The sequence below is a fragment of the Drosophila montana genome, unplaced genomic scaffold, assembly GCF_035044405.1.
Source record: "Drosophila montana isolate Dmon_TW-CO22-7 unplaced genomic scaffold, ASM3504440v1 contig_3832_1, whole genome shotgun sequence".
Classification (NCBI taxonomy): Eukaryota; Metazoa; Arthropoda; class Insecta; order Diptera; family Drosophilidae; genus Drosophila; species Drosophila montana.
In genome coordinates this window covers 17,206-37,581 of record NW_026998703.1, presented here as the reverse complement: position 1 = coordinate 37,581, position 20,376 = coordinate 17,206, and the positions used below count along the sequence as shown (strand labels likewise).

At 39.3% G+C, this 20,376-nt stretch overlaps 2 protein-coding genes and 1 long non-coding RNA gene across 11 annotated transcripts in view; 1 reads left to right on the top strand and 2 right to left on the bottom strand.

The window, feature by feature from the left end:
- The window catches only part of Nna1 (Nna1 carboxypeptidase), a 34,581-nt gene extending 33,772 nt beyond the window's left edge, over nt 1–809 (bottom strand). For 7 of the 8 annotated variants that reach the window (XM_064695595.1, XM_064695599.1, XM_064695600.1 and 4 more), the window contains exon 1: nt 536–808. In XM_064695595.1, the coding sequence (XP_064551665.1) occupies nt 536–617 (82 nt within the window). In that variant the 5' untranslated portion in view covers nt 618–808. Of the gene's footprint in view, nt 1–535 lie in introns of all 8 variants that reach the window. The other variant, XM_064695597.1, reaches the window with a different exon arrangement.
- Nucleotides 1–10,016, top strand: part of Nadsyn (NAD synthetase) — a 44,113-nt gene extending 34,097 nt beyond the window's left edge. The window contains exons 2-5 of the mRNA XM_064695604.1: nt 7,355–7,509; nt 7,578–7,667; nt 7,735–9,168; nt 9,229–10,016. Of these exons, the coding sequence (XP_064551674.1) occupies nt 7,364–7,509; nt 7,578–7,667; nt 7,735–9,168; nt 9,229–9,907 (2,349 nt within the window). The 5' untranslated portion in view covers nt 7,355–7,363 and the 3' untranslated portion in view covers nt 9,908–10,016. The remainder of the gene's footprint in view (nt 1–7,354; nt 7,510–7,577; nt 7,668–7,734; nt 9,169–9,228) is intronic.
- A 98-nt stretch (nt 10,017–10,114) lies between these two features.
- Nucleotides 10,115–11,823, bottom strand: LOC135437618 (uncharacterized). 2 transcript variants are annotated; one of them, XR_010437728.1, is made up of 4 exons: nt 11,627–11,823; nt 11,424–11,575; nt 10,418–10,806; nt 10,115–10,333 (listed from the first exon to the last, which is right to left on the bottom strand). It is a non-coding gene; the product is annotated as an uncharacterized LOC135437618 (long non-coding RNA). The 2 variants fall into 2 exon arrangements; XR_010437727.1 differs by lacking the exon at nt 10,115–10,333 and having other exon boundaries at nt 10,342–10,806; nt 11,627–11,820.
- Between the last annotated feature and the right edge of the window lie 8,553 nt (nt 11,824–20,376).

Below are 20,376 nucleotides of genomic sequence, written 5' to 3'. Positions count from 1 at the left end.
TGTATTACAGTTTTGTGCAAATGTATGTAAAAGGCAGAAGGAATAATAATCCGACACCATTAACTGTATATATTCTTGATTTGAACATATCTGGCTGATCCTATTGCCCGCGCAGTACGAATCAGTTTCCGATAATCGATAACTTGCCCGTTTCCAAGAAATCGATAAGAAACGATATCGAAATCCTGTTTTTTCAGAAAATCCTTAAAAGCTAGAGTTACCAATATAATAGAATAGTAGATACAGATCACGTATCTTTCATTTTATAGCTACCGCCAACCTTCGCCCATAGAAAATATCGAACGACAAAATCTTTTAAAAATTTCATTAAGTTTGGTCAAGAAACATAGAAGTTAATAAAGAAAACGAGTGGTTAAGTGTTGCAAGCACAAGAATTTCTCTATCATGTGTACACACACATACGCATACATACAAATAGAATTGGTGTTGGCAGAAGGTCCAGCGCAGCCCCTAGTCGGGCAATTCCGACGAGACCTTAGTAGGGCACTCTTATTTCTTTAATTCAAAGACTTACCATCACACTGTTTCTGATGTTTTGTTTCAATATTATCATGCGCTGCCCTCGCCAACCAATTGTCCCTAGCGAACTTCTGCATGCTGCACTGGTCGTTCCTGGAATCCACACTGGTTTCCTAACCGCCAATACGCTTCCTTTATGTGTATGGTGGAGAAATGCAAAATATAAAGAAACGCACAAATTTTGTTGAACGCTTGAATTCGTTTCTATTTCAACCGGATTTTCTCGTGCTCAAATCAAACTGATGTCTGCCTCTGTATGTGTTTATGTACTTAACGAAATTAACGTCTCGGCCTGCTCCCAAAATCCAAACGAATGCTCAAAGCCCACTTGATTACACTATGCAACAAAAATGTATGTTTTGTTACCTTTTTTAATTAAACCAATGTTTTGGATAGACTTGGGGACTCTAATAACTAAATTTTTTTTTGTTATTTTTGGGGTCATATACATATATACATATATATGTATATATATATATATATATATATATCTATATATAAATACTAGCGGGTATAACCCGGCCTTGCCCGTGGCATGTATGTTATAAAATCAATGTTTTCAAGTATGTTATAAAATCAATGTTTTCAAAAAACTGAAAATGATTTTGAAACTGATCGGACGGGAATCAAACAACTTTTATGCAAATCGGACAAAACTTAAAATTCACAAAAAAAATCTTTGAAATGCATTTTCCATCGAATGAGTTTAGATTTTGCGAAAAATGTGAAACACGTTTCAAATGATTTTTCCTATAGATCTTTGGAAATAAATTTGAACACAAAACGTCATCCACCAAATGTTCGACCCCCATTTGCACCAAGGAGGGATGTATTTTTCAAAAAGTGTGAAACACCCCTCAAATGAATTTGAACAAAGATCTCTAGAAATAAGTTTGGGGCCCATCGGATCGTAAACAAAAAACTTTCATACAGCCGTTTTCCGACAATTTACCACTGTTGCGGGTGGAATTTCCCAAATCGCTGAAATACGTATTTATTAAGTTCTTATGTAGAGCTTTGAAAATAAGTTTGAAGCGAATCAGACACAACTTTTAAACTTCGCACAAAAAATCTTTAAATCGCTTTCCCCCCGAAGAAGTTTAAATTGTGCGAAAAGTGTGAAACACGTCTCAAATGATTTTTCTTATAGATCTCTGAAATAAATTTGAGCGCAAAACATCACCCACCAAATCTTTGACCTTCATTTCCACCAAGGAGCAATGGATTTTCCTAAAAGTGTGAAGCACCCCTCAAATAAATTTGAACAAAGATCTTTGAAAATAAATTTGAGGCCGATCGGATGGTAAACAAAAAAGTTACATACAAACGATTTTCGCGATTTTTCCACACTTGCGGGTGTAATTTCCCGAAACTCCGTCTTAACGTGCACCTACATCACATAATGTAAATATATATATATATAAATTTGATATATATATATATATATATAGAGATATATGCAAATAAAGCAAACGAGCTCGTAGCAATAGCTGCCTTTGGTGTTGTAGAAGAGGGTTCAGGGTATCTCCTAGTCAGGAACTCTCGACTAAAGCCTCTGTTTTATACCGTGAACCCATTAAAAATGGGGAAAGGGGTATAATATATTTGTGCAAATGTATGTAACAGGCAGAAGGAAGCATCATTAATCAGCATCAATAGCCGAGTCGATCTAGCCATGTCCGTCTGTCTGTCCGTCCGTCCGTATGTATGAACGCAAAGATCTCAGAACCTAGAAGAGCTAGAGACTTGCAATTTAGAACGTAGCTCTTATCCGATATTCGATAACTTGCCCCGTTTCCAAGTAATCGATAAAAATCTATATCGAAATCCTTTTTTTTTTTTTAGCCATTTGGGTAAATAATAAGAGCTAAAATCACCAAACTTGACATGTAGCTTCTAGAATAGTATATATATATCAAGTATCTTTCATTTTATATATATCCCCGCTACCACCACATAGCTATAAATCAAGTAATTTGTATTGCCTACCAATTTAAGCCACAATTTTAATGCAATTAACTTTTTGAGAAAATTCGAATTTTCTATAGCATAGTAAGATCTACTGTTGAAGAATTTCTGTATTCACACAAACATTCACGCGCGTCTGCTTTGAATTCTATCAACAGCATTGCAATTGTGATTGTATTGTTTTCTGTGCTGTGTTTATGTGCTGCTATTTTAATTGGTTTTTTTTCCATAAGAAATAAATTGTGGGTATAGCTGTCGCGTAGAGGCATTTGCAAGTGTTGCTAGCTTTTACAATTTCGATTCCTAGTTAGGGAACGTTTTTTTTTTTTTAACTGCTAAGCAAATGAGCGCGTAGTGCGAGCTGCATTTTGTGTTGGTAGAAGGGGGTGCAGGGTATCCCCTAGTCGGGAGCTCCCGACTAGAGCCTCTTGTTTTGGAATTAATTTTTTTTATTACTGCTAAAAGGTTGTAACGCGAGTTGCATTTGGCGTTGGTGAAAGATGGTTCAGAGTATCTCCTAGTCGGGAACTCCCGACTAGAGCCTCTTACTTGCTTTTTAATAATGCCATTAAATATGTAAAATAAAGTGTTCAGCTTGAGCAAGCTGTAGCTGATATCGGTAGAAGATGGTTCAGGACATTCACTGGTCGGTCAATCCCGACTTGAGTATTCGTACATGTTTTAATTTTTTTTTAATCATTTTAGTTATAAACCTTGGAACATTGAATAAGTAATTATATTTCTTGTTTAAAGCTTTTGGTTTTGGTGTAAGAAGGGTCAGGGTATCACCTAGTACCACCCTGAGAAAGTGCCCGGGTCGGTACGAAAAGCCCAAGCCCATCGGGCTTCCTTAGTTGCCCTTGAGACACAAAAAAAAGGAAGGCCCATCTTTAGTCTAAAGTGAGTAATAAGGGGTTTTGGAAAATTAGATCTAAATTGGGAATGATCAAGTTTTTGTGAAAAACTTCCAAATTCATAGACGCGTGGTAGCTATTAGTGCGGATCTGTTAATTCTTAAGTTCGCGTAAATAACGCAAACATGTTCGGTATGAAATTGGGGGCTTACAAATATCATCCAAATGTGTTTGTCAATAAAAGCGCATTGCTGCCTATGCGAACTTGTCAACAGTTAATTGAAAAATTTTCATTTAGGATACTTTAATTTAATAATAATGTAGGAGTCTCTTAAAAAATAAGGAGACGGCACTGCGGCCGAGACGATCAAATCAAGTGTTGCTCCACCTCCCAAATGAAGGGCCCGATCTGAGCTGGGGAGACAGTTTCTGTGGCTGGATATTTACATAGAGTTTGAATACCGGCGTGGCCAATGGTTCAGAAAAGCATTACCGTGTTGTAGGTTTAGAGCTGATTGGCACATTTTCAGCAATCTGCTAAAAGTTTCGAGGTTAGCCTTTGTCATGAAAAAAGCTGAATTTCAGCTTGGATATACGTGAAGATATTTAAGATCTTTTTTCTTGGACCTTTTCTGAGTAAGTTACCTATTGCAGTAAAGATCCGAGTGTTGGGTCCAGTGTTGGATTCATCAGCGAAGCATTGATGCATCTGAGATTGCTGGAGGAATTGCCATTTTCCCGGGCTCCCAGGCATCGGATTAACGATTTGAACATGGCCCCAAAGTTCCTTGGTCTTAAAATTAAATCTTTTACAGAACCTTAGACCAGTTTGGGGTGAATTGGCAGGACCCAACTCTTACGATCTCTGTGTGATACAGATGTGAAGCATGTTTAATACGGCCATCTTTTTGATATGTAGATGCAGAAAATCTTAACCAACGACTGTCTCAGTGGCCACAGTTTGCCCTGTGTGCTTAAGTTCTGTCAGTGCAATGTACACGAGCCGCTGCCGCCAGCAATTGATGGCAGTTACTTGGCGAACAGACGAGAGCAGCGTAGAAAAAAGTGTTTACCACCATGTTATACAACCAGTTACAGTTTTTGATTCAAAGTCCCACGTTTGTAGGCGTACCTTTTGTTAACGACTTGTAAAGATGGGAATTTCAATGGATTCTTTTATTCTGCACTACGACCATATATTTTAGCTTATTGGATAGTTCCACGGAGCCAAAACCGACAAAGAGTTGACCCATATCGACAATACAGTTTAGAGAAGAAAATAACAATCGCCTTCTGTGGCTTAGTATTCAGCCTTATATTTAAGCATCAGGCAAGCGTCGTGTTGGTACTGCGATATTGCTGCTTAACTTTCCGGATACTGGAATGAATAAATCAGCATATCCAATTGCTTTGGTGCCCAAGTCATGCATTTTCTCAAAAATCACTAGCGATAATGAACTCCTCTCTTGCATACAAAGTCGATGAAATATCTCTCTGGGACAACATTACTTCAATCCATGCGATAGTGAAGAATCGGTATTCCTATGCGTAAGGATCCTAATATTTTACGTCTGAGTTCCCCCTTAGTTATTTTAACTCAAAACTTTGTAAGAAACTTGGCTGGCAATCAAAAACAGGCGGTTATAAAATGTGAAAACTATGATAAAATATAGGCACTCACTCTGGAATAAGACGATTATAAAAAACGAAAAAGTAAGGATATCTTTGGCACGCCGAAGATTTAACCCCCTTGAAGATGTTTCCTCGTAAGCTCGCAAATGCTGAGTTAGATGAAATTATCTTGGAAAAAAGAATATTTTACCATATAAGAACCTCTATGTTGTATATATATAGTGGAAAATCTTAATATGATTTTGCATATCATAGTTATACTAAAAAAACCCGAGATTGGTCCCCGACTAGGGGATGCCCTGCACCCTCTTCTGCAATGTAGGCATTTACCTTACGGTTTTACAGATATATGGGAATAGAATGCGGAGTTTGATAAATAATTTTCGTAAACGGAATATTTTGCCATACAAGATACCGATCGTTCCTATGTCAGCTATATGACATAGTGGTCCGATGTTGATAAGATTTTGATTATATATGAGGATCATATTGAAACTAATAAATGGCGAGTTTTACTAAAATATGTTGAAAAGGAAAAAGCGGTTTTTCAAACTAGAACCTACTTTTTTACCGATCGTTCCTATAACAGCTATATGATAATAGTGCTCAGATTCGGACAGTTCCTATAAATGTATTATCTGCATTGGAGAGACGGACCTATGTACATTTTTAAGACGATAACTTTGAAACTGTGAGACCAGTTCGAACAGAAATAGAAAGGTTGACAGACGAACAGACGGATGAACGGACAGATGGACATGACTATATCAACCCAGCTGTTAATGCTGATCTAGAATTTATGTTCTTTATTGTGTCAGAGATGTCTTCTTCTATGAGTTACACATTTCATGACAAAATCATAATTCCCTCTTAAAGGGTATAAAAATGCCAAGAACGTTATTTTCGGTCGATCGTTCCTGGGTCAGATATTTTGATAAGCATAAAGTTTCCCTTAAAAGAATTTTGCAAATATTTAGGGAGTAAAGTGGAACCTTTAAATGCCGTGTTAAGTCAAAATATATTAAAAAACAAAATAATTTTGCATACCAATATTTAATTTTCGACCGATCGTTCTTATGGAAGCTATACATATGACATAGTGGTCCGATGTTGACATATACAGGGAGCATAGTGAAACTAATAAATACCGAGTTTGTTCGAGATATCTTGTTAAACAAACATTTTTTTACAAGAACCTACTTTTGACCGATCATTCCTAAGGCACCTATATGATAAAGTGGTTCGCTTCAGCCGTTTCCGAGTTATGTACTGCCTGCGAGAATAGTTCGCAAAGAAACAGACAGACGGAGAGACGAACAGACGGATGGACGGACAGATACTTATAATATTAAATGGCAAGTTGAGATATCTTGTTAAAAGAAAATATTTCCAAACAAGAACCTACTTTTGGACCGATCGTTTTATATAGCAGCTATATGATAAAATAGTCCGTTTCAGTCGTTTCCGTCATATTTACTGCCTGTAACAGACAGATGGACCTACATATGTAAAGTTTTAAGACGATAGCTTTAAAACTGACAGACTATTTTTAATAGAAGCGGGCAAACGGACTACCGAATATGGCTATATAAAAGTCACCTGGTGTGGGAGACAACTCCTTTTATGCGATACACATTTCATGACAAAGGTATAATAAACTCTATAAGGGTAAAATCAAATTGTGGGGTTCCAGCTTTCCAGAAAAAGACATCCTTTTAGTTTCGAGATATGCTTAATTGTTCTCGATAACATGACGCAAACTCACTTCTTGTGGTGTAATAAAGACCTATCTTCCCATTTGTAAATCTCTACTCCTTAAGGTGACTAATGCGCTAATACAGACCTGTATGTTATAGCGTAATGGAAGCGACTATTGGTACTGATAAACCATTATAAAAAGTCTTCGGATCAGAGACGCCTCCTACTGATTATTACAACAATATCCACAACTTCATAATATAATTGTATGCCTATGCATACAGTTTACGTATTTATATGCATACTTGCTTTGTTATGAATGTAAATGTATAAGTAACTTGAACGTCCTTGGTTATGATTTGGCATTGAGTGATATACGAAGCGACTCAACAAGCAATGGATTTTTTTGGTTTCGTAGTCATTGCGAACTGGAAAAGTTGTGATTCTATTAATAAATGTCGTCTTCGTCAGGTAGCCAACATTTGAACCATTCGCTTGTTTAATCAATAGCAGGAACCATTAGCAACGATATAGAAACTGCAAAATTTCAAAAAAAATAGTTATACTCGAATTGAAATACCACTTAATATCTTATATATATGTTGCAGCGTATTACTGCCCATATAAAGGTCGCAATTTTTAATTAAACAAACGTTCTCCAGGCAATAAAAATGGGACGCAAAATAACTGTTGCGGTTACCACTCTAAACCAATGGGCTCTGGACTTTGAGGGAAATATGGCGCGAATATTGCAGTCTATACTTGAGGCCAAAGATATGGGTGCCAGCTATCGAACTGGCCCTGAACTGGAGGTATGGTAGGTACATACATTATGGGCTTGTACAATAACTTGTAATCTTCAAATGCATCATATCCTTAAAATAGTGGTTACAGCTGTGAGGATCACTTTCGTGAGCCAGATACGTTTCTTCACTCTTGGGAAACATTAGTTGAAATCATGATGTCCCCTATTTGGTTAGCTTAAATATACTATTCCTAACGTACTTCCTGGCTATTGTTGATATCTTTGATTAAATTGCAGCGAGAATATGCTAGTGGACGTGGGCATGCCAGTAATGCATCAGAATGTCGCCTACAATTGTCGTGTGGCATTCTTTAACCGTCAACTGCTGTTAATCCGTCCCAAGATGGCCATGTGCGACGATGGCAACTATCGTGAGTCTCGCTGGTTTACCGCTTGGACGAAATCACTGCAAACTGAGGAATATTTGTTACCACGTCTAATTACGCAACATACTGGTCAGGAGTCGGTGTCTATTGGTGACGCGGTAATCGCGACACGGGATACATGCATCGGATATGAAATATGTGAAGAGCTATGGAACGTGCGCAGCAAGCACATTGAGATGTCACTTTCGGGTGTGGAGATAATTGTCAACGGCTCTGGAAGTTATATGGAGCTGCGAAAGGCCCACATTACCAACGACCTCATATGCAATGCAAGCTTTAAGGCCGGTGGTGCCTATCTTTTTAGCAATTTACGCGGCTGTGATGGCCAACGAGTTTATTTTAATGGTTGCTCGGCCATAGCGCTTAACGGTGATCTATTGGCGCGGGGCAAGCAATTTGCACTTCAAGATGTTGAGGTCATTTTGGCCACTATTGATCTAGAAGAGATTCGTGCTTATCGCGTAAGTCTCCGTTCGCGCTGCTCAGCAGCCGCAGGAGCTATAACCTATCCTCGAATTCGTTGCGACTTTGAAATGTCTACACACAGTGACATATTCAAGACATCCACGCCACCACTGCAACTTACGACTCACACACCGGAAGAGGAAATCGCTTTGGGACCTGCTTGCTGGCTTTGGGATTATCTACGCCGTTCCGGTCAGGGTGGCTTTTTCTTACCCCTAAGCGGAGGTGTTGATTCCAGCAGCTCTGCGACCATTGTTTATTCCATGTGCCAGCAAATAGTGCACGCTGTACAACTTGGTGATGCGCAGGTGCTTTATGACATACGCAAAATACTTGCCGATAATGACTATACACCGATTAATGCTGCAGCACTATGCAATCGGCTTTTAGTCACCTGTTTCATGGGAAGCGTCAACAGCAGCAAAGAGACGCGACGCCGTGCTGCTCAGCTAGCTAACCAACTGGGCAGCTATCATATTGAGATCAGTATTGATCTGGCTGTGAACGCGTTGCTGAGCATATTTAATGCAGTAACCGGACTAACACCGGTCTTTCGTACGCAGGGCGGTTGCGCTAGGCAGAATCTGGCACTGCAAAATATTCAGTCGCGCATTCGCATGGTTTTAGCTTATATTTTTGCTCAACTAATGCTTTGGGTCCGCAACCGACCAGGTGGTCTGCTCGTTCTAGGCTCCTCTAATGTAGATGAATCGTTGCGTGGCTACCTAACCAAGTATGACTGCTCCTCGGCGGATATCAATCCCATTGGCGGCATTTCAAAGACAGATTTACGACGTTTTCTGGTCTATGCCAAGAAAAAGTAAGCAACACCACATTGAATCGTTAAGGTTTACTAGCTCACCGTCTCATATTTTTACAGGTTTAATCTTCCTGTGTTAGAGTCTATAATCGATGCTCCTCCCACTGCCGAGCTAGAGCCGTTGCTGGCGAATGGTGAACTTTTACAAACAGATGAAGAAGATATGGGTATGAGCTATGCGGAACTTAGCGAGTATGGTCGCCTCCGCAAGCAATTCTTCTGTGGACCTTACAGCATGTTCTGCAGACTAATGGCCACTTGGAAAAACGGTCTTAGTCCCAAAGAAGTAGCAGAAAAAGTCAAGCATTTCTTTCGCTGTTACGCCATTAATCGGCATAAAATGACCGTACTGACACCTTCCGTGCATGCGGAAAACTACAGTCCCGACGATAATCGATTCGATCATCGGCCATTCCTTTATCGCGCCAACTGGAGTTGGCAATTTAAGGCCATCGATGATGAGATTGATAAGTTGCAGCCTATTTACACACCTTCCACCCAGATGAGGCCCAAAAGCGATGAGCTTCTACTCTCGGTTGACACCAGTACGCAACAATCCATGCATTTGGATGAGTCAAAGCACTCTTCGCCGTTGTCATCTGCTTCTTTGGATGTAGGTGTGTCTACAGCAGGGCTGCCCCGTATTGATAATCAACCCTGGAAAAAGGCCAGTGGATTTTCAAAGTTGCATGTAAATGTTCTCGGCAAGATAAAGGATCGCACTGGCATACCAGTTTAAACTCTTTGTTTGCTTGCATAACTTTTGTTACATCTTACATTTTAGATTATTATATGTACAAACGTATCCACTGCAAAGAAAACGGAATAATAATTACAAACATACTATATTCATGTTCAGCATAAACAACTGTTTCGATCGACCATGCCCGCCTATCAGTTGGTATGGAAATGCCCGTCTCAGAGGTTATAAGAGGTGTAGGCACAGTTCATGATTAATTATTTTATTGTATTAGTATACCGTCTGTTGTTAATTCGAAAAAAGAGATTTTTGATTTGCAATACAGGTAGAATACTGACGATCAATATAGAATAGCATCATATTTGGATATTAAAAATGTTATGAAGACCACATCAAATTTTGGCCTATACAATTGTCGGATCACACATTTTTTGTATGTGTTATAAATATTTCTAAACGCTGAACCTATTAAAAATGGTATATTGTTTTTGGCCAAATTTTTGGAGCGGGCAAAAAGAAACCTAAAAGAAAATATTTATTCGGGCTCACCATCAATAGCTAAGTCGATCTAGCCATGTCCGTCTGCATGACTGACTACTGTTTATTGGAACGGGACGATTTCTAAATCGTCAAAAGTACTATAAGCGGACCAAGATAATCATTTTTCGTCAATATCTCTTTCCATTTATATAATATCGAAAAAGTCGATTTTAAGAGCATGGATTTCAATCCATAATAATAAGAGCTAGGTATACACCTGTATGGTATACAAATTCGGTTTTTAAATTTCCGTATCAAGTCCACCTGCATATTGTTTATTGTTGTTCCTCGATAAACCAGATTATTGTCCCGCGGTGATCTAGTTGTAGATTTGCTGGATATCGTCTGAAGATTATAATGGCAAAGCTATATGCTTCCAGATCACTGGCCTTGTGGCTCTGTAATTAATTAATTATATTTATTTAAACGACAGTTGCCGGGGCATGAAGTTTATTAAGCTATGGCTCTTCCAATATTCATACAAAGCTCAACTAAAGCTAAAAAAATATAAACTACAAAGACATTAGCTGCTAATTATCTTTTGATTTGTGTTTCTGTCTAAGATTGCAAAGGTAAGAGGTTGATGGTCAGCAAAAATTTTAATTTATTTGGTACCATTTAAATAAATCCGCAACTTAGTCAGATCCCAAACAATGGCTAGTAATTCCCTTTCATTTAAGTATCTGGCAAAGCCGAAGAATTATCTGATTCTGAAAAGATTTTTTGGCTCAACATATTCCTGTAAGGCTTTAACCTTTTCCGGGTCTGTTCTTGCCCCACCCCTGTTTACTAAGAAGCATTAGTATTCGACGTTCTCTTAAAAGGACTTTTCTTGCGAGACTTTTATGTCAATGTGCTGCACGTGATCGGCTTCGTTTTCAGAGAAGATTACGTCGACCACATAGACGTAACAGATTTTGCATATTTGGGCTCTTAATACTTCATCTCTGCGGGTACTTTCCGCATTTTTTAAAACACAACGACAAACACAGAATTCGTATTTTCCGCCGCTTACCGAGAATGACGTAATGTTGCGGTCTTGTGCCTCTAAATACATAAATCTGGTGGTACCGATATCTCTTTATATTTCAGGGTGCTTCTGTGTAAGTCTAATGTAACTCCTGCCTGTGTTAACAATCATAATGTCTACAAAGGTACTGAGCGTGTCTATAAAAAAAAAATTGTGAATCTTCCTTAAAATTTTCATTGTGCATTTACTTGTTTATTTTTACTGGAGTCAGGTATGGAGTTCGCAGTGAAAGGGTTGTCGACTGAAATTACGATTATAGCCCTTTTATAGCCCAATTCCACTGTCAACTTTTCTTAAATTGTTTGCGAATGTAAAATTTTCTTCTAATGTGAAATATGTGGCCTGTATGTTTTCCTATCAAAAACCACATTTTTCACATTTGCAAAAAAATGTAATATTTGCAAAAAATGTTGGTATTCGCCCCGAATAGTTAGTGTTTTTGCGATGATTTATCGAATTTCGTATCGATGTTATGATAAATATGAAAGTATCATTCCCACAAACAGCTGATATAGCAATGAAGGCAAACGTTAACTCTAAATTATAATTTTAAATTTTACAAACTCCAAAGTTTTTAACATTTAAAGATGGCTAAATCCCGCAAAGGGTCCAATAAATGGAGCCCCTACTTCGAGGCCGTATTATTTGACTTTTGGAAGAAAACATTTGTGGCGCTAAGGCAAATCAATTCAAACTGATCCGCTGTTTATTTAAAGAACCGGTACTTTCACCACTCACAAATTACCGACAACGGACACTTGAGCATAGTGGAATCAGGTTACTATTCGTTGCCACATGACGAATCGCTTTCGTGTTTTATACCGATTACCGCGGCTGTTGCACCGTTATTAAAGGCTATATCCTGATCTTCAAGGGCACTTTGAATAACTTTGTTATGCCTCAGGCCCCTTTGGCCCGGTTAGTTTTGCCTTTATTGTACTTGTGTGCCACTATTTTGTGGCATGCTGAAATTTTTTTCCTGCATGCATTTTTATGAAGAAAATACCTCCATGGTATCGGGGTGGTCTTGACCTACATTGTTATTCTCCTCCCAACTTTAATTGGGGATGCTGCGGTTAGTTAAGGAAATCGAGGTTTCTCTCTTGACCCCGTCGGTCTCTATTATTTCCTGCCTGCCTGACATGTGAACGATTCTTGCTGTGCTCGGCTGCCCAAACTCCTTCATCGTTGGTTTAGGAATACAAGGCCTAAAATATGCAGCGTTCACTACTGGCATCTGCTTTCCTGGCCAACGCCATGGCGGACGGCAGATCTTTCTGCTGTGCCGGACACAATTGATTTAAGAGACTTTTTAAGTCTGAAACAAAGGAATGCAATGCGTAAGATCTAACCTATTCACAGAGCAATCTCTCTTGTTCATGAGTTGTAATAATAATTTGTTGGTTACGGGAGACAACTTTCGTTGGACTTCATCGTAGTACTACATTAGGCTTAAATTGCCCTGCCTGACTGTCTCCAGTCCCTGTCATAGGAGGCGTAGCGATGTCTTGTCAGCGTAAATACAGTCAAACCTGGCTATAATGGTATCAAAGTTGAGTACTGGTTTATGCGATTCCAGTAATGCTCTTGCTGGTCCTTGAAATTCTCTGGTAAGTTTCTACGTCGAGTGTATCTATGCGCAAACTATTAACCTAGTTTGGTAGATTTAGGGTTTGGAACCTTGGGTTGGTTTTGGAACCTTGTGTTGGGTTTATAGCCTTGCCGCTTTCTGACCTAAAGCTTCTAACTACGATAGTTACCAGTCCGTTGGCGGCGGGTAACGTCTTTTAGGTGTAGAAGCTGTAGATGGGTTAGATGTTTGGTTTAAGTGTATATGAGAAATATATTTAATTATATATTTGGTTTGAAATGAAATAAATGCCAAGGTTTGATCCGTTTGAAATCCACAATAATTCTACATGTTTATTCGATGAAGGATGTAGGGCGTCGCAACCTATTAAAGTGTTTAAGTCGGCCTTCCTACAATGTAGCACAATGTACTCTGTTCGAGTGGGCGTAGAGGGGATTTAGCTGGTGGGTGACCAGCCGTATCAGCCTGAGAGTAAATATGGCAACTCCTCCCCCCCTTGGATTTGTGAGAGGGCCATAAGGGAGGTTTGGCCTGAAGGTTAGTGTTGCTGTCGTTGATTTCAAAGGTTGCTCTTTTTCTGGAACATCCAAAGAGTGCAATTCCGATAATGGCTGCTATAGTTAGTATGGAGTAGATGGCAAAAGAATGGGTGGAAATTCGTTATGCGATGGCTGTTGATATCCTCCAACACTAGTTTGTCTAGGTCCAATTCGTCGATGGCTAAGTTGGTCTGTGTGTTTGGTATTGCTGGGATTGAAAAGTTGAATTTATCTCCGATCCGAATGAACATATCGACGAATCGTTCTTCGTAAATAGTGACTGTGCAATTCCTTAAGTGTATAACTGTGGATTGTTTGATTATAAAATCTCCTCCGCAATCCGATTCAATTTTTAGGTTGGAAGTGTTGAACACGAAGACGTGCCCCTTTTCAGGCTTGAATATTCGGCATTGATTTCCTATGCCTTTGGTCTCGCAATTACCCGTTTTATTAAGGAGTATATTTTTAAGACAATCTTGGTAAATTATATTATTTTCGCTAACTTGAATTTTACAAATGTTTGTGTAGTGTACTCTTATGCAGGGCTTCTTAAAGTATTTATATTGGTTTTTATTGTGTGCAATGTTAAAATTCTCGTAGTTCCTACTTTAATATACTTGTATAAAGTTCTGATAGATTCTTAAACTTAATTACCTAAAACACTCATCACCCCTTTTTTGTCTTTTGCTGGTCATTAGATTATTCAACCTATCTTGAGTTTGTTCCAGTTTCTTGAATAATGTTCTTAATGTTGAATAATTGAAATGAAATGAAGATAAACTGTTGGTTTGCCTGTTGAGTAGGGGTGGTGTGGTGGTGGCAAGTGTGGTCAGTCGCACGTCCTATTGAGGGACCTATTTTTTTTATACCCTGGGCTCATAAAAAATTGTTAAAAGCCACTACGTAGCAATAAATCAAATACATTTGAACTACCCACCAACTTAAACTACAATTTTAAAGCAATTGACTTTTTGAGAATATACGAATGTTCTATAGCAAAATAAGTTATACTGAAAATTTCATCAAGATCGGTTACGAAACACAAAGACAACGTGTTTTGGCTGGATGTTGAGTATAGGCGGCGGCAAGTAGTGCGGTCTGCTGCAAGTTCGAACCCTACCGAGGAAAATATTTTTTTAAAATTTATTTTTATTACTTCGAAAGCAAATGAGCGCGTAGTGCGAGCTGCATTAAGTGTTGAAAGAAGAGGGTTCAGAGCATCCCCTAGTCGGGAGCCCCCGACTAGAGCCGCTTACTTTTTCATTAAAAAAATATTTGTACTTTGGATTTGTGTATCTTCTGTTTTTTTAGAAAGTCATGCTTATTATTAAATTTAATACTATTATTGAAAATATGAGTCCGACCTGTCAGCAATTCGTGAGCTTTGTAGATGAATGGATGACATTGTAGTATGTGAATAATGTTTCGGACAAAATGTCACCGTAAATTCTAAGTAATTTTTTCGTTTTGTTTTTTTTTTAGATTAGTCTGTACATCTCTGTCAAGGTTGAGTGTAGTCGCTCAACAGGTGCGTTACTGGAAGTTTGCTTAAATGAGGTGGTGTGTAGCGCTATTTCGTACTGGGTGCAAAAGCCTTTAAACAAATTCGAAGAGTATTCTGCGTGCTGTTCGCAACTTATATTTTTGGGCATGCCATTTTTTTTATAAGCATGTTTTATTTTGCGTTGGAATTAATTCTGATCTCTACCAAGCGGGTGAATAAGGGAAAAGGTAAAGTTACAAGAGTGTTACTTATATGTTATTTACAATGTAGTGATATTTACAACGAAGGAAAATAGGGTATTGAAATAATTCGCGTCGTAGATAGGTCGCCGGGGTGAAGCCTTTGGAGCCGCCTCTCACTAATGGGGTCAGTCAGGACCCTGGCGGCCGCATTCGGATGCTGCAGTAGCTTGTCGGCGTATTGGCTACTGAATAAGTTGATCTGATCTCCGACTTTTGTTATGCGGAGTTCGCGTTCGATAGCATCGGTTGTCACTTGTAGGGTCGTCCTGCCAGAAATGAGCTGAAGATGCTGAAATATGGCGCAGGGAGCTTTGATTTTGTGGAGAAGGCCATCGTGCCAGACCTTGTCAAACACGTGTTTGACGTCGACGAACACTCCGACGCAGTATTTCTTCTGTTCAAATGGCTCCAGTACATGGTTGACTACCCGGTGGACCTGCTCAGGGTAGCCGTGAGACTTTCTAAAGCCAAACAGTAGTGGAAGGTGATCTGAGGTCAGGTCCAGAAGGCTTCTCATTCTCAGCTGTTCCTGTCCGAATCCCTTGTAGAGCCCGAAGTCAAGTGCACTCGGTGTTGCAGTAGCTCTATATGGGTAGCACGTTGTCGCTCCAGTGGCTATGACTTCGAAGCCTTCGGTTTCAATGACAGAGAAGAGCGTTTTCCCTCGGGGGCACATCCGTTAGTTTCCCCACCATCGGAGTTTGGCGTTTCAGTCTCCCCCTGCCAAGAATTTTGGGCAGAGCTGGTCGAAGAGGGCTTGAATGTGTGTTTCAGTCACTTTTAGGACCGGTAGGCAGCATACTGACGCGAGGTTCAAGTCGCCTCAGTCGGATCTGAGTCGGATAACTTCATCTTGCATATGCCAGTGGCAGGATGACTCAAGCGGATGGTGTGACAAGCACGACCTGATCAGTATTGCTGCTCCTCCATGTTGGCTGCTGTCTGGGAGGTTGGCAGTGAGGAGAGCGTAGCCTGGCACACAGAGGGTGATATAGGAGCAGAAGTGAGTCTCCGTGAGAAGAAACACGTCGATGTGGTGGAGCTCGATCAAGGCAGAGATTTCATTCGCCTTCGAGAAGACTCCGTTGTCGTTCCATAGTGCTAGTCTGAGGGAGGTCATTTTAGGCATTGTTGTTTGCGCTAGTATTTGTTATCGCTTAACGAGAGACATCATTCTGACCAATCTGGACAGTTGCTCCAGCCTGAACTCGAAGGCTGAGTTGGGACGTCTTTCGAGGTTTCTCCCACGTAACTTTGTGTATGCATATTGCACTTATAGACTTAATGGAGTTTCGGTTGCCCGTCTTCCCCAAGTCAACAAATCTCAACAATATATTGAAATTCAAATTTTCCACAATAGCATATTAGAAATTAAAAATGTATCTTTCTCTTCTTACCAGTTTCATTTCATCTTGCAATGTCACATATGAAATTTTATGTAATTCCAAGTCCGATGTAGCTATCATCGAAATCGGAGATAGTTAAGTACAACCAGGAGATTTTAAAATTCTACATCATATTAACATTAACGACTATATGATTACCACAGATCAGATACAAAAAGAACTCCTTACTAACATATCTCAAAACAATCCCTTCTTTCCCGCTTAAGAACTAATTTCACAATTATTTCATTTAATATTAATTAGATTCAAACTGCCGCTGCTGCTGGCGTCTTATCGCTGTAGGTTTGTCGCTGCTGCCGCTGCTGTCGCCGTTTGCCGCTTTGTCGTCGTTGCCGCTTTGATGCTCCCGACCAATTGGTTGGTGTCAGGTGTCCAGGTTGAATCCCACGGTGGAGCTGTCCTACGGGTCTCTTCGGAATGCGCTGACTTGGCGCACGTGATTGTTGGGCTGGGTGCATGCGTACTTTCTATTGCTATTTGTAGTAACTGTTCCATCCCCGTTGTTTAGTTGCGAGGTGCCTTATCAGGTGAACGACCTCTGCCACTATTAAAATGAGCAGTGTGCCTGAGAGCGTAACGTTTACGGTTTTCGTATTTGTGTTTCTGCTCCTAAAGGTTTCCAGTTCTTTTGTGTTGTTTATGTTGATCTCATTCAACATCTGTAGTGACAAAACTGTTAGTTTTTTCCGCCATTAATTGAAGCAGAGGTGGAGTTGCTTCTGCGAACATCATTGTTTTCGACACGTAGTCATCTTCTCCAATTCTTACCGTAGAGTTCTTGAATCGGATAGGGAATGTTCCCTTCAAGTCCATTGTCCCCCTATCGATGCCGATTGTGACCTTGAAATCGTTAAGCAGAATCGAACTCCTGGTCAGGCACATGATGGCTATTAGCTATTGTACAATCTGCTACTTGTCTTCTCAGCAGATGTGTAATGCATGTGTCGTTGCTAAATTATACCAAGTTAGTTTTACTACAAATAGCCTTAACGTTATGGGCTTCACAATTTTTTCTAATTCCCAAAATATGCTGTTTGCATTTAACAATTTTGTCAAATTTTATTTTATTGGCCATACAAATTTCTTCAACTAACAATGGCACGCTAAAATATAGAGTATTCTTTTACCGTTGTTGCTATTTTGATCTTGGAAAATTATAATAATTCTTCCGCGTTAATGAATAGTATATTTTCGTTTCCTAAGAGGCTTGTTATTTTATCAATTTCTATTTCGAGCAAAATAACTGAATTAATTGTATTTCTTTTAGCCTAATCAATAGCATAAATTAAACTATTTAATTCTTCTTCGAAAATATGCAACTTATATTTTAGGATAGTGGCTTTTTCTTCTTTAAAATTTTTGTTTTCGGATTTTATTATATTATTTGCTACCTTGCTTAATTAATTAATTATTTTTCTTAAAACTCTATTTATAACGAATTGATTATTATTATTTTTCAATGGTTCGTTCATTTTAGTAATAAGGATTTCGTGGTCATTGTCGTCCGGTGTACCGACCAACCATTTCCATGCTGTGCCCAGTGCATCTATTGCTCTAACTTTTCGATGGATTGGTTTGAGCCTTCGTATGCCAGTTTCGGGCTTTGAAAGTTCAAATGCAAGAAAAATGGGTGTGCTCTTTCCATTTCGTTTAAGTTTCTCGATAGGTTACCGAACGCCATTCATATTTTTCTATCTTAAATACGTGAATAATTCTGTAAATGCCATTTTGTACAGCCGCAGCGCCTGTTTTTATCGGAATAAGCTGCGAGTGTGAGTAGTCTAGGATAGTTGCCAAACGAAGCAGGTCGCCAAGAATAACCTGTAAAATATTATGTTTTGATATTATTTTTGTGGATAATTTTACCATTTAGTGTTTTGATTGTTGTTTTTCTATTTTCTGCTTTTTTTCTTTTCTGTATTTTGTATTTTCTTGGCATACACAGTGTCTCCTGTCTCATACTGTTTTATTATTTTTTTCTGCCGTTTTGATATTGCAAATATTCATCCTGCTTTATTAAATTTTTTTTCTGATTGTCATTCTTGTGTCTTCCTATTCCTGAGGGTCGCTAGTATACAGAGTTTCGAAAAAAATATCTAGGGGTTTTGTGTGTACTGTGTAGTGTACGGATTGGTTGTATAATTCAACGGCTTTAAATGCTAGGTTTTCGAAATTTGCACATCCGTCATCCTTCTTTACAAATCTGATTATTTCGGTCAACGTTGAATGGAATCTTTCAACTTGACTACTGCTTACTGTATGTAAATTAATCTAAGAGTCACTCCCACGACGAATGTTGCTCGTTCGTTGTGTGTGCTTCTTGATTGTTGTTGAGCTGCTCCCACGACGAAATGTAGTCTGGTTGCAGGGTATGATGTCTTCTGGTATCCCACGTTGGCACCTTAAGTGCACTTGGTGATACTGTAGAATTATGATGGTCTTGTGACCCAGCAAGTTGATTTAAAGTATTGCGGTAATGGCCGAAAACAATTAAACACAAATATTACGGCTTTAACCGGAGCAATGTTTATTCTTCTGCTGAAGAGTTTGAATGCTAAAACAGAACTAAAGTATTGGATATAAAATTCTTAAGTCTAAAGCCCAAAGCGGGCATAAGAATCACGCCGCAATGTCATGGTCGGCAAGCCGACTCAGCATAATCATAGGCGATAATTGGGACTCTTGCGACAATAACAAAAGTATTAGGCTACCGCCGCTGACCATTGCAGCTAGAGTGCTGAAACAAAGTATTCCGCACAGCGCGTGTGAGGCTACTTAGTAATGATATTTATGTGCGAGGGTAACTCGTTAACTATTCCCCCCTTAGAATCATGACTGTCCCCGGTCACGCTAAACTTATTAATGGCCCTTTGGATTTCCTTCGAATCTCGTCTTCGCCTTAGCACTTGGAAAAGGCGCAGAGAGCCTGTGAAGATGATGCTGAGCCCTACTCCAGCTGCGAACCAAACCTTATGTGGCCAAGTTGACGCCATTTCCTCCTTGAACTCTTGAATGAATTGTAAGTTCTGATTATTCATCCTATGGAGTAGTGGCATGCTCAGGACTGGGTCATGGCTGATGATGTTCAGTAGAGGTGAAGTTGCTATGCCCGGAGTTTTGCTTAGGACTTCACGTTGGTTCACGTACTTGGTGCCGTTGATGGTGGCTGAATGCTCAAAAGTGATGAGATGTGTGCCGTTTGTTGAAATTTCGGGGCCGCCATCTATGCTGACTCGTGCTGAGCTTTCGTTGATAATTATAACGCCATCGTCAACGTGTGTGATTGGTTTTAGACTGCTAAGGTGTCGTCTTCGCATTCGGCTACGGTGTCGTCTTGTAGTTGTAGTACAGTGTGTTGGTGTGATACAGGAAATATGGTGACCTTTTTGCAGCTAAACTTAATTCGATTAATATGTGTATTATACTTTCGGACTGAAGGACTTTAATGTTAGATGCATCCATTAAACTAACAATGGGGACATCAGAGGAGTGTTCAACTAGTGACTTCACATCATTATGGTCGAACACGGTAGGATTTATTATATCGGATTTAGCAAGAGTGATTGTCAGCATTAAATTCTGAACTTCTGTTATTAACATTCTGTTTCTAGCAAGTAGTGCTTCATAAAGGTGTGGAGTGTCAACAAAATCATTTT